This window comes from Vanessa cardui, chromosome 12 (assembly GCF_905220365.1).
Source record: "Vanessa cardui chromosome 12, ilVanCard2.1, whole genome shotgun sequence".
NCBI classification, from domain to species: domain Eukaryota; kingdom Metazoa; phylum Arthropoda; class Insecta; order Lepidoptera; family Nymphalidae; genus Vanessa; species Vanessa cardui.
In genome coordinates, this window is record NC_061134.1 from 10,612,321 (window position 1) to 10,627,129 (window position 14,809).

At 30.7% G+C, this 14,809-nt stretch overlaps 1 protein-coding gene across 8 annotated transcripts in view; it reads left to right on the forward strand.

Annotated features, from left to right (window-relative positions):
* LOC124534345 (POU domain, class 6, transcription factor 2) overlaps window positions 1-14,809 on the forward strand; it is a 151,610-nt gene that overhangs the window by 114,551 nt on the left and 22,250 nt on the right. For all 8 annotated transcript variants that reach the window (XM_047110125.1, XM_047110132.1, XM_047110129.1 and 5 more), the window contains 2 exons: window positions 779-919; window positions 1,024-1,510. In XM_047110125.1, the coding sequence (XP_046966081.1) occupies window positions 779-919; window positions 1,024-1,510 (628 nt within the window). The remainder of the gene's footprint in view (window positions 1-778; window positions 920-1,023; window positions 1,511-14,809) is intronic.

Below are 14,809 nucleotides of genomic sequence, written 5' to 3' on the forward strand. Positions count from 1 at the left end.
ATGAGAATAATTACTATATTTTTTCACGAACGCACGGATGTAGCTAGCGTCTGTTGCGGGTATCATTAACAGTTTTATTGTCTTAATAGACCTTATTATACATTTTTTTCGGTTCTTAATTGATGCGCCGTAGAAAAGAGCATTTATTATAAAATGTGAAATGTCATGGTTTAAATGAATAGGTTATGTTAATGTCGGATTTAACGGGCTTGTAAGGCATGCAGATAATGTTTTAGATTTTTGTGAGACCGTTTTGTTCGCGGTAAATTAGTCTTGCTCGGTTGCCGATGGATTTTGTGTAATTTTCTATCGTTATTATTATGACGGTGTGAAGGGGTTTTTTTAATGACTATATTATTTTATTGTATCTAATTAAAGGTAGAAAGTCTTATGATACACGATTGTTTCGTGAGTAACGACTCGTTGCTATGACGAATGTTAGTAAAGCAAATAGTCTAAATTTATTATACTTTTTATTACCGATTGAAATTGAATTATGAAATTTTACAAAATTACCTTGACTTAATGGACATTTCAAATATTGTTATTATTATAATTATATTGGTAATGTTTTTAAATTATTAACGGTATTAAATATATCCATATGTAATGATACGTACCATTATTTAATAATTATTATAATAAAACGATTCAAAAATATAAACTTTTTTTTTGTATTCAAGTAATAATAGTTGCAACATGAATTGTAATGAAAGAATATCTATAAAAATCTATTAATCATATGAATAAAAGGTTACATTGTATTAATATTTCTTAGGTATGGGATCACCTAATCCAGTTGGCAACAACAACATGCTGCCACCAGCTATGCCATCGCCTATGCCACAACTCATCTTGGCTTCAGGTCAGCTCGTCCAAGGAATACAAGGCGCCCAGCTATTGATTCCTACATCTCAAGGTATGGAAAACTATAAACTAATATTCACATACGTTATATTGATTTAGATCCCTTTTGATTCAATGGTAAGTACAGTTGTTATAAATATACATTTTTTTAATCAGGGCTCGCAACGCAGACCATCCTAACGATTCCGGTAAACCACGTCAACTCAAACGATCAAATGGTGAATCTAGCGTTGAATAACGGCCAAGTAGTTTCTACGTCCTTAGCCAACCTCCAAGCGATGGCCCAACCTCACCAGTTACTGAACTCCAATCCGCAACAGACGTCAAACATACGACCAAACATGTTGAACCCAACGCTATCGAACGCTCTACTAAATCAGGGCTTGCCAAACTTCTTGTCGAATGGTGCCGCCAACGCCCAGGAGCTGTTACAGGCGTTGCAGCAGCCGCAAGCGAATCACAACCTTCTTCAGACGGTCCAACAGAACAATATGCCTCAACAAATGCAAGGCAGAAGATCCTCTTCGCCAAGGCCCGATAGACATTATAAGGAGAGAGAAAACTTTGAGCGATTCGCAGGTGGCTCTAGGGAAAGGAACGAAAGGGATAATTCTGGATCATCAGCGCTTAACAGTATTAATAGGTAAGTTATATTTATTTAACTTTAATTATTTTCACGGCACCGAACCACTCACTTTAGGACATGATTTTGTTTTCAAATCTGAAAGGCCAATATTGTTTTTAACGAACAAAGGGTTTATGTTTAAAATTCAACTCGTTCACTTACATATAAAAATTTCCTAAATATAACTACACGTGTCTAAAACACACGCATACAAAGCAATCGAATGTTAAAACACGCCATCCTTAACAGAAGAGAGCAATCTCTTCTCTCAAGATTGGGAACAGTTTGCCCAACATTATTACGAGCTATTACTTACTTTCTCGTTTTTCTAAATATAAAAAATCCTAGTAAGTACGTATCGATTTCCATACGAAAGTTTTATAAGCAACTTTTCGTGGTTAATAATAGCTCCCAATTAATAATATCTTAGAATATAGCTAGTTAGTTGTGAACAATTGTTAGTTGACCGTCGAAAACTTTTGCATGCAAACTTTAATATGAATTTGATACATGGAGCTGGCCTGAGATTTTAGTGGCTTCTGTTCGCTGAAGGTAACACCGACAAATGCTAAATTTGACCATTAAATTTTCCTAATAGAAATCAGATATGCAAACCTTACTGGTTCTTGATGATTATTCGAACTAGTTGGTGGCCCCGCCTACACTCGCGTTTTAGGCGATTGTTTACCATGTGTTAGCCAAAGATGCACCCTATGTGATTTCTTGGAGTTTAAATTTTCTTCATACCAAATATTCATCAAATTTTTTCATTGGTTTGGCAGTGAAAGAGCGACGGACAGACAGACAGGCTTACTTTCTATAGAAGTGTAGATTATTGGTGGTTCTGTATAAAATATCATTACTCTTCGATAATGTTGACTTTGTGCAAGCCGGTTTGGATAGTTACTACCATTGCTTTCATTACCGCTAAACAGTAATAATAAGTACCAACTGCTGTGTTCTAGTAGTCAGATACTACTTATACAAGACACATCTTAGTTCCTAGTCGATGACTGTTTATCATCGGGATCCTATTCTTCTGTCTAACTTTTTTCACAAAATTCAATAATAACTTTTAATTAGCACAAGTCATTTATTAATCGCCTTATTAATCAGATGGTTATTTTTATGACATAAACGAACGTGTCCAATGACAATGTAAGAACTAAAGTAAGTGGAATAATATTATAGAAATGTATGAAACACAAAAAATATAAACTTATAGTTATAAATAGTGAGAAACAAAAAAACTGATATGCGAGTTTAGTTATAAAACTGCAACGCATTTTTTAAATTTTGTTTTATAAAAGTTTTAATGGAATACATTCGCTAACTTTTTTTTTGCTGATGATAAATTAGGTATTGAGTATTCTTATGAGTATTTCAACAAAATTCCATATTCTTTGATACTTATTAATTATATAAATGGAATAAGTTGCCACTGTGCTTCGTTTCTTGTAATTATTAATAGTTATCAATCTTATCTTTGTATTCGATTTTTAAATTTAATAGACTAGTTTCTGCCCGCGTCTTCACCTACTTGGAATGGTGGGTGTATGTACACTGTGAAAACGAACGCAGTCTGTGCAGCAAACTTCGCTTCGCACGAACGTTTGATATTAGTTATGTTGCTTCGATTTACTTATTACTTCTTTACATATAAAACCTCTTGTTTAATTGTTTTGTATATTTTAATTATCCTCTAATTAGACTAACGTGTCATAATAGTTGTCACTGTACCACTTCCATTAAATAACTTTCCAATGTAAACAAATAGAGCTAAACGAAGTAAGATAGCTAAGAAATATAAAAACAAACGTATGATTTGAAAAAAAAAAATGTTTACGAACAATATCGAAACAGTTCTGTGTAATAATTCCAAACGTAATGTAAAGAATATTAAATTAAAGAATATTTCAAAACTCGACACAAATAGCAAGAAATGTAATTTAATTAAAAAAATATTATACCAGTTTCACTTCGTATAAAGTATCTATTTCAATGTGTCGTTGTAAATGAATTGATATATTGACAGACGATAGTATAAGTTGCCTTAATAATATGTTAATGCAATTTTTTTATCACATTTATAACCAAAAAAAACGATCAGGATATCTTACCTTTTTTCGCGGAGCGTTCGTGGAACAGTATCGTAGAATGCGTTCATATTTTTAACTGTAATAATAAAACACATATTACACGGCTATTACGAGGTCTATTTTTTAAGCATTCTTGTAAATGCAATTGATTAGGAAGAGTTCCTTTTTATAAGTGGCATTTCTTTAGACTATCATAAGCAAAAAGAAAAACATACTACCGTATATGCACAAAACAATTTTTTTTTTACATTTATGTAACATTTTTATATAATTCCTTAAATCAAAGATCATATGTAAAAGTACTAAAGTAATTTTGCTAGATTATTTGTAAAACTGTTGTAATATTATTTTAAATTAAAGTAAATTGCAGTGTAAGGAAATCAATGAAAGAAAATTACTTTAAATAAAATATAATTTTAAACATGGGATAAATAATGATCAAATATAATAAAAATAAGAATCTCTCCAGCCGTTCCTTTATCTGAAGCCAATACTGGATGTAGGTACAAGTAGATAATTCCTACATTTGTCATCAGAACTGAAATCTGCACTTATAAACTGTGTAGTATAAGGAGATGGCATCTAATTCCATTATATGAATAGACGTATACACTACATACAAACCAACAAACAAACATTGGGAGTTAAATAGAGCCTGTAAAAATTTGTTACTTTGTATGGTAAAGTAATTAAGGCACAAGTGCGATTATGCTTTGTGCGAATGATGGATATATATTATGGTATAAAATAAAATATCACCGCCCTTGAGGGATTAAGCGTTATAACACCAAAGTCAGCCCGAGCCAATGACAAATGTTGGTTGTAATTATGTGACAATGAGTGCAATTAGTTTCTCGTCTGTGTTCGTTACTAATCAACGGTTTGTGTTGGAATGGCCAAGTAGGGTACAGTTAGATGGAATTTGAGAGCTGAACTGTGTGTATCGCTTTTGAGCATTTGCCAAAACTATTATCTATATACACGTTATGAAATTTGTAATTGTTTTACAAAAAAATATTAATTAATTATGAAATTGAACTTTTAATATACGTAACCTAATGGTGATGATGTCTTTCTGAATGATTTCATCCTTTCTGACAATTTTTAACGTGTGTTAAATAATCAAGTGCGTAAGAAATATTCAAGCGTTCAAATGTGTGCAACACACACACACACACACACACACAGGTAGCAGTCTGATAGTAAGGTAGTTTGAAACGATCGGAAAAAGTGTAGATGCAGGACCAATAGTTTTCGTACTTAGTGAGTCACGTGAATAAAACAACTACCTACCCATAAACACTACCAGAGTCTAATCTTCGGATTGCTACTTGAAATTTCTGAAAAAACAAGTTTTTTTATTGTTCCTTACAGGTTATTTGATATAAAAATTAAATAGAACCAATCCTAGCTTCTTTGAGTTTCCAATCACTCTAGCGGTAATACTACATATTTTTTTGCACTTATAACTTGTTTAAGTTAAGGTACCTATTATAATAAAATAACTTCAATTTCACAGAACCAATTGATAAATTAGAATCAGGAAATCAAAAGATAATAAATGAATAGAAATATATTTATCCAAATCAATTATAAATGATATTGCTATAACTGGTAAGTTGTCTAATTATTTCGAAAGCTTATAAACAAAGAAACCAATTACATTCAATAAAAACACTCAATATTAATACACTAAATCGCCAAAATATATAACCGTACCGAATCTATACTATACAATAATATTTTTTAAATTAAATTTATCCAGTTATTGAAATCATCTTTCAATGATTTTAAGTATTTTAATGATTCGTAATCATTAAACATCGACGCCATTGCATTATTTATTATGTTTCTAATTTCATTCCATTCAGTTTGAATGATAAATGAACATCGTGCAATGACAGTATTAGCATTTTAATTCATTTGAAATAAAAAGGTACGGATACCGATCTTATCGGGGAGGGGTGAGGTCCCTTGCTTATTACACGTCATTACAGAACACGACGTTATAATTATAATGATATTGTATTATGACTGAAAATACATTAAAAATTGTATTTCGATATGATTAAAGTGTTTTGAAATGAATTGTATAATAGCATTCGTTATGTGGAATAATGATAATTATGAAATTAAGAACGCAAGGATGACTTGATATTGTTTTGTTTATATAGATAATACATAGGTGTTACATTTATAACTCTTTGAATATTTTGTTCATAAATATATCAATATCACTGCATAGTATAAAACAAAGTCACTTTATCTGTCTCTATATCCCTATGTATGCTTAAAGCTTTAAAATTACGCAAAAGATTTTTATGTTTTTTTAAATAAATAGAGTTTTTCGAGAAGAATGATTTTATAAATAATACATGGAAAATTTAGTAAAGAAACAATGATGATTTTAGAAGTTTCCACTGTGATGTCTAATTATTGCAGTCGTGCGAAGCCGGGACGGGTCGTTAATACAAATATAAAACAATGAAACCTTCATTAAAGTTATCATTATAGGCAATACTTGAAGTAATTGTTTAAAATATTAAACTAAGATTCATAATTGAATCCATATAATATTTATATAATTAACTCGTACACGAAAAACGTATGACGTATTTTTTTTAAATAAGGTCTTAACTAGTTTCCGATTCCGCAAAGTCAATACATTCTTCCTGGGGCAACGTATTAAGTCTATAATAAGATTCCGCAGATATTTTTAACACTGCCAATTAATAAATAAATAACTCATGATAAAAAATAAAGCATATCACTCAATACAAGAACTATGTATGGGGTTCAATTTCTGGGATATATTTTAATTGTATTTTATTAACTTACCTGTAATATTTTTTTGTAAAGAATAGCACTTTTTGAAATTCTTTACACTTCTTACAAAGTTTGGTCCCCACATTCTACTTTCTACCGGTTGTAATATTACATTTAATACAACCTTATATGACGTCATTTAGACCCGCTTGTTTGAGCTTGTTTCAATAAAGTATATATTTATATTTGATATAAAATTATACAATATAGGAGGATACTCTAATATCTAAAAATAATCTAGTTTAAACTTTATTCCGTACAAACTTCAAGTTAATAATAACACTTACAAGCGATAGAACATTAATAAAATTATCAATAGTGGCATATAAGCAGTAATTGGTCACCAATGCTAATAGACATTATCACATGGCCAATGTGTCACCAATTCCCAATTTCCAACATTGGGAGCTAAGATGTTTTGTTTCATGTACCAGTAGTTATACTAGCTCACGCTTCAAACTATAATGGAACAGTACTAAGAATTTCAGCTTATTAGATATATCATAAGTGGGCAGTACCTAATATATCAACATAGTAGTAGATTTCTTCAAGAGTTCTATTTAGCAGTTTTGCCTCGAATAACGCGTAGCTCTTCGCCGGTACTCTTGCGATTGCTCCGTCGAAACACAGGTATACCATTGTTGTATACACACTACGAACTACAAGATTATCTACAATTCTCCGATGACAATGACGGTAGCCGGAATCCGTCAAAAGTACTTCATTATCTATAGCATATATATATCAAAAACGTCCTCAAGTATCTTATATTAAACATTTATAACGAGGAAAATCCAGCACACATCTATAATCTACCTTAATGAGATATTTTATGCTAATTATGGACAGGATGTTCCAACACAGCGTTGTTATAATTACATAACGTCGTTCGAGAACCTCGTGAACAATTTTCTGGTGTTGCCCGCGCGGAAAAATTAAAATACGGCTGTCGTTTACGACATCTTGATTTTCACAAGTGTTTATTTATTAAGTACGGGTTAAATAAGTCCAAACTATCATAGAAAAGTACTTGATTTTATTAAGCTAAAAACTTTTCAGAACCTGCACAACAAATCAATACGACTTGAAAAAAAATTCGTTGTTTTTTTTTAATTTGGCTTTTATTTATGCCAAGAGGGCACAGATTATTGAGCCAAAAAATTGTTCATTGGTTTAGGATTGCATTAATGCGAACGTAGAAAGTTTCATTACTCATCAGTAATAAAGTACAGAACACATGCGCGGTCAAGAAAAACAGATTGCGATACGGAATATTTTAAGAGACCTAAGTTTCCACCAATATCGAATTTAGATCAAGCCAGATAATCACTACAAGATATCGTAGTTTACCGTTGCAGTCAAAGTTTGCGATACGTGTGTACATTTATATTGCATAATGAAAAGTATCAATATAATAATTGAACTCGTAAATTAAGAATCCGTGACGCCTTATTCCCATAATGACGAAAATAGCCAAACTTATACGTAAGATTAGTTCGATATTATATTTATAAGTTTCTTAATTGTATTGTTATTGAAATACCCAGTTGTTTTTCTTAGATTGCGTCAAAGGGCGTTGGGTTAATGTAACGTCCAATACGAGAAAGTTTCCTTATCTATATTTCTTTACTTATATTATAAATGTGAAAGTAAGTCTTGTCTGTCGCCAATGCCAAACCACTGATCCGAATTTGATGAAATTTGATATGAAGCAAACTTGAACTCCAAGAAAGAAAAAAGAAAGAAATTACTTTTCTTGCCTAACACAATACGATACTACAATACTATTCCATATCACCTCGGTTGTCTGGAAGAAATCGCTTTAAAGTGATAAGACCGCCGGTTGTACCATCTTTTCTTTATGTATACTTACTATAAGACTAATCTGTTTAATTTGTGGTGTACAATAAAGTATTTAAATAAATAAAATAAATAAATACGATAACCAATCCCTAAAACGCGAACGGGTGCGTGGAAACTGTTAGCGTTTTTCACGACTGTCTTTTGTCAGCTTCGAATTAAAACTTACGAAAATGTTACTGCTAATCTCTAATTGGAGATCACTCAAACCAAAATAATTCATATATACTCACTCACACATTCTCACTCTCACTCATACAGATGAGTGTATGAAAAAAGAGTTATTGACGTAAACGGACATTCGCAATATGTTTGACGTAGGTTTGTATGTGAACATATAATTAGGTACGCTCAAGGCATTAAGTATTCCAGCGTATAATTACCTTAGCGCCCGTGACGCGTCTAATCCGAGTAATAGTGATAAATAGATCCTATGCGATATCGCGTTTGAATATATTAGAGTTTACGATGCGGTGCTTGGTAATGCTGCTGCCACACTACTTATAAAAATGTTTTAAAACATTAAGTACAAATACTAACATATGTTAGATGCTTCCAGATTCCATACTATTGACAGCGTTGTCATTAAGTACTACATATACTAACATATGTTAGATGCTTCAAGACTATTGACAGCATTGTAAAATTGTCGAGTAACAATTTATCAGTTTGAATCGATTTTCGGAAGTTTTGTATAATAACTGTCAAACTATTTAAACAATTACATATTGTCTGTCTGTCTTGAGAAAGGGGGGGAGTGAAATATAATAATTAAAAGTAAATTAATTTCCAATTAATGCTCAAAAAACCATACATCAATGAGGTTTCTTATTTATTTATATAATTTTACTACGAATACAATTAGACACATTTGAAAAGATAATACATGACATTAATTTACTTTTAATTATTATATGTCGTTAACATTATATTACATGATAATATTTTCTAGCATTTTTGACGAAGTCTCAACTAAGATATATAAAAATAAACTTTGTAACAGTAGTGTGGCAGCAACATAATGCAGCTAGTACGTTCGTCTCAAGGACAATGTATATATTATAATCTGTAACACATACAAACGTGTTTTTTAACATACAGTTTATACCTATATCAAATAACATATATACAAAAAGTTTTTAGTTCGTCTTAATGTACATGACGCATTACGCCATAATTATCCATGTAATAGATTCAACATGAACACAATTAATTTAATTATAAAAATAATAGTTTTCCTTGTATGCTTAAGTACAGTAAATTAAAAAATAATCTATTTATAATGTCATTTTCTTAAGTTGATATCGTAAAAACTAAAATAAATATTGAAATAATGAAACATAATTTAAATTAAAATAATTAATATTCAAAAATTACTCGTAAACATTTCAAACGGCTTATTTGATTCCTAACACGCTAATGTAACAATGAAATTATGTACAAGATTTTACTATTCGATTGTACCGTGCATCCATTAAGTGAATTTATATGTGTGCGCGTAGGTACTTCAAAGACATTAAGTTAATGCGACCTCATAATTACTGGCTGGAAGCATTAATTCTCGCATCTATAATTAAGTTTAATACCTCATTTCTGTTGGCCTACAATCTAGATAAATATTGTATGTCATTTGACGTCTATTAAAGTTACATTATAATGTTGAATCATTGTGAAATACGGGCGTAACGATTTTTTTTTAGTAAGAATACGTTTTACTTCCGAGGCCGAATTTGAATAAAATTATACTTGGAAACATACGATACGTTAAATTGTTTTTAATCGTTGCGTACACCGTATGGATCTATTCACTGGCTCTTCCAGGACAAATTATCGATGTGCATTAGTATGTATGACTAATACTTTCAATATGTCTTAGTATGTCTAAAATTATTAATTTAAGAATACATATAAATTAGTCACGTAAATTAATTTGAGCTGAGATTTCCTAGTGCTTAAAACGCGAGCATTTTAACCGATGATTACGGGTTCAAATCCGGGCAAGCACCACTGAATATTAATTTGCTTAATTTGTCTTTATAATTCATCTCGTACTGGGTGGTGAAGGCAAATATCGTGAGGAATCCTGCATTTGGCTAATTTCATAGAAATTCTGCTACATGTGTATTCCATGTTCCAATCCTTCTCTTCAAAAGGCAGAGGAGGCTTTTGCCCAGCAATGGGAAATTGACAGGCTATTGTTGTTGCTTACAAATTATTTTATATATTAACGCACGTCGATAGTTTATTTAACATTAAAACGACGCACCTTCGTGATTGAACAGATATACATATAATTAAATCACATAATAAGTTGACATTGTTTGTACTTGTTAATTCCTAGAAATGTTATAAAGTATTTCTAATATTAAAACACATTATCATTCTTATTTATTTATCGCTAGCGATTACTTAGATAATAATTATTAGCATATTAGTGTAACTTTATATATTTGAATATATAACTAGCATCAGCAAAAGTAGTGTTGTTAATTAATTAAACATTAAGCATTTATATATAATTATGCAATAGACACAATATTTACTATTATTATTTTTTTAAGTAATGATTAAGAGCCAAATTTTGCCGTCGAATATTATAATATTCCAAGTGTTGCTGTCGTGCTGTGGCTTATATAATAATGGGCATAAAAGACATGAACCGTCATTGGTAACCAAAATTAGTATATTTGTTATTCCTGGTGTATTAGCACGACAAGGGCGCAGGTACTGTCTGTCTCTTTACAAACATCTATAAGCATTGCCGCTAAAATATACGTCCTGTTATCACGTCTACTAACACCAATATTTGGCTGATGATAAAAGTGTCAAGACTACAAGCATTCGTCCGAATAATCATGTAAATAATGATTTTAAGTAATAAAAAGCCTGCGTTCCAGAGCGAGAATTCGTACGTATATTTCACCCTATATAGACATTGTACATGTTTTTATCTCCAAATTATACGATGGGAGTTACAACGTGTGAAACAATCGGAAAACCACGCTAATTATAATTAAGATAACCTTTGAAAAAACAAAATTATCCTGTCATGTTGCTTAAATGCTTATTTGTTTAAAAAATATATTCACGCTGTATATAATTCTGACAGCTGACTGTGACTAATACGAGATTATTGTAATCGTGTAGTCACAGTTTCGTTTAGTCGCCCCCGGTTACGAGGGGGGGGATACTCAGCTAGGTTTAAAAAGTAACATATTTGCTGTACCAGACTATAATGTTAAGACTTTGTAAAATTTAATGTAGATCCGTTGAGTTGGTTTGGATTTATTAAACATTATCACATTACTATATCAATATATGCTGCAACGTTTTATACGTAACGCATTGCTCAAAAAAGGTTTTTAATTCTGTCATATATTTTAGACTAAGAACGCTTCGGACATTTCTTTAAGAAAAATAATCAATTCAGCTTGGTGTGTTACGATCTTAAACGAGTATTTTAAATATGAGAAGAATTTCGTATAAACGAACAGATAGCTTAAGGCGCTTGTAATTATTGCGTTATAAACGTTAAAAGCCGTTTTAATGCGCTTTATTGCTTGACATAGCAACACGGGGTGTGTTGCCAATTTTTGATTCGATATACCATTAAATTTATTTATATTAATTAGACAATTAGAGAAATTACCCTTTCTTATTAAAATATTTTCATAGTAATTAATTTACATGATATACTACATAATATATAACATAACTTTGTGTAGCCTTAGTATTAAATCTTAAAGATAAGGCTTAGACTTTTAAACTATTTTCCAAGAATACATTTTCGAATCGATTCAGTTGAGAAGTTAACGTATCAATACTAACATAAAAAGAAAAAAAAATCAAACAAAAATTAATCTAATCACAGATAATAAATAAGCTTTTTAATCTAGAGTCTTGCAAGAAATGATAAGAAACAAAATGATATCACGAGATGTTTCGTTAATAAAATAAATGTATTATTTCTATTATTATAATAGTACTAGCGACCCGGCTTCGCACGGGTACTTTATATGTACATTATGGCCAAATTATATAAAATCATTTTAAATTGTAACCTACGTGTTATTCTGTTGTACATTCTCTATTATTGTAAAATATTAATCAAATCGGTCCAGTAGTGTTATCGTGAAAGAGTAACAAATATACATATATCTATCCTCACAAACTATCGCGATTATAATAATCCGTCATAACCCTTACGGAAAACGACATCATCTTACCTAAGAAGCGGCAATAGATACTTCATACCAAAAAACCGGAAACACATCTCAATGTCATCGTAAAAACAATCGTGCCTATCGAAACTAGTTACATTTTTTTTTTATGTAGATTTCGTTTCAATAAAATGTCATTAATTACAGGCCGTAATACAACTTCTTAATTGTAGCCGTCACTTTGAATACTAATAATCGCTAACAATGCACATACAAGAAAAGGTAAACATTAATACACGTTATGAATATCAATAGAGTTTTAATGTTAAGAAAACTAACAGAGTTTTTATTGGTACCATTATTGTATGAAATTAGCAGCTAATATTCGTTATTAACAAGACACAGTTGGTTTAAAACCTACAGCTGAGCATAACCTCTTAAGTATTTAAGAGCTTGCTTCACCACTCTGCACCACTGCGGAATAGTGGGTAATGTTGCAGAAATGCATAAAAGAGTGTTATCCTTCAGAGAACAATATGAATTAAGCTACTCAATTATTGGCTATATCCTGGATTTGAACCCCCACTATTTAAGTATAAAACATATGTCAATCTTATAATTGCAAATGATAATGCTAATAACTTGGCTGAACAGATCTATGAATATTTTTTTGCCCGGTATTACAATTGTTTTCTTTTTCTGTTTTATTGTAGTTTTCTTCTAAATTTTAAACGAATCAAATCGCAAAAACAAATGCAAAGGCGCTATCTAAAAAACTCTATCAAAATATCTTATTCAGAAAATTTCCTACAAGTTTCCGTTTTCCATAAAAACCGACAATTTTATTGAATTTTCATGTAAAGAGGTTATTTTTACCTGCAACAAAAAACTCTCAACGATTTTACTATCACAAAAGAGGTCGTGTATGTCAAGAGATTGTAATTTTTGCACCAAAACTGTTATTTTCAAAATAATTATCTCCAAAAGGCGTAGTTTCGTCGAGAATCCAACGCGTTGATAAATTGAAGGAACAATTAATGTTCGCATAGTTGTGTGAGTTAGTCGAGTGTGTGGGGTTTGATGTGTGTGTGTGGTTTTATTCTAGTGGAGACGTGTGTGGCAAGGAAATTGGTTCGTTAAATAAATGTGCATTATACCCAACATGAGTGAGTTTAGTAAATTACTTTTATAGAATATTACATATTAATTTTTTCATAAATATTTTCATTTACGAAGCTTATGAAGTAGATTTAATAGTTTTCTATTACATTATTTTTTAAACTTACCTACGCTTAAAATTTTTAATAAATAAGAACTCATTCAAGTGTGTCAGTGACATGATTTTGCAAGAAAAAAAAATTGAAACGTTACATATGATATTGTTTGCACTTATATTCGGCTTCGAAGTTTTTTAACGCGCACAAAGTAATCTCTCGATGTTTATCACACTATAATATAACAAAACTGAATTATAAAATGGATTAAATTAAATACATCGACAAAGCGTGCACTATGCGATTGCATATCAACATTAAAAGTCAGTCGTATTTGTTGTGTGCAATGCAACGGATGAGGCCCTAATTAGCCCGCAATTACCACTAATGCAACGACGCACTTAATGAAACGCGCCTCATTTAAACATCGCCTCACCGCTCGCGACCAACTTACAACACTATTGTTGTCAGAGGGACTTGAACCGTTTTAAAAACCTTCCTTTAAAATGAGACAGTGTTTCACTATTGTGATTATTTTATAATTAAGCACGTCACACACGATATGTTTAATTTTTTATCTTAAGATTAAATATCTTTCGAAATGCAATTTTATTTAACAAGAATTCTTTTGACTCTTACACTATTTCTCACTTGAGAAAAGAAATTAAATGGCTTATTATATTCTAGTTTCACTTACAGCCTTCTGAAATTTAATCAAATTTAATTTTTGTTTCATTCGCATTAAAATACGTAATTTAGTATAGATACTAAATTAATATTAAAGATATATGAAGACTAAATATTATTTCATATACTATCGTATCTTAAAATCCCAGAACCTATATATAATGTACATACATTTATTACATATAATTGTAATTAACTAACATGACTGTATTTTTAAATGTTGAAAAAGTCTAACTCCTTCCTGAGCTTCTTGCCTTTTCTTTGTACTAGTACTTGTATTTTGATTTTTTTTATTTTATTCATTGTTGAATAAAATGCCTGTTAAACTGGATGCTCGGAAGTCATACCACGGCCTAAAATTAGTGCTTAATTTAAAAAAAAAAATTAGGAAAACACAATAGATTTTTTTTTATAATATTAGCATCGTGTGTGAAGCGCTTTAAGCCGCTTTAAGTTTAGACTTAAAATTAT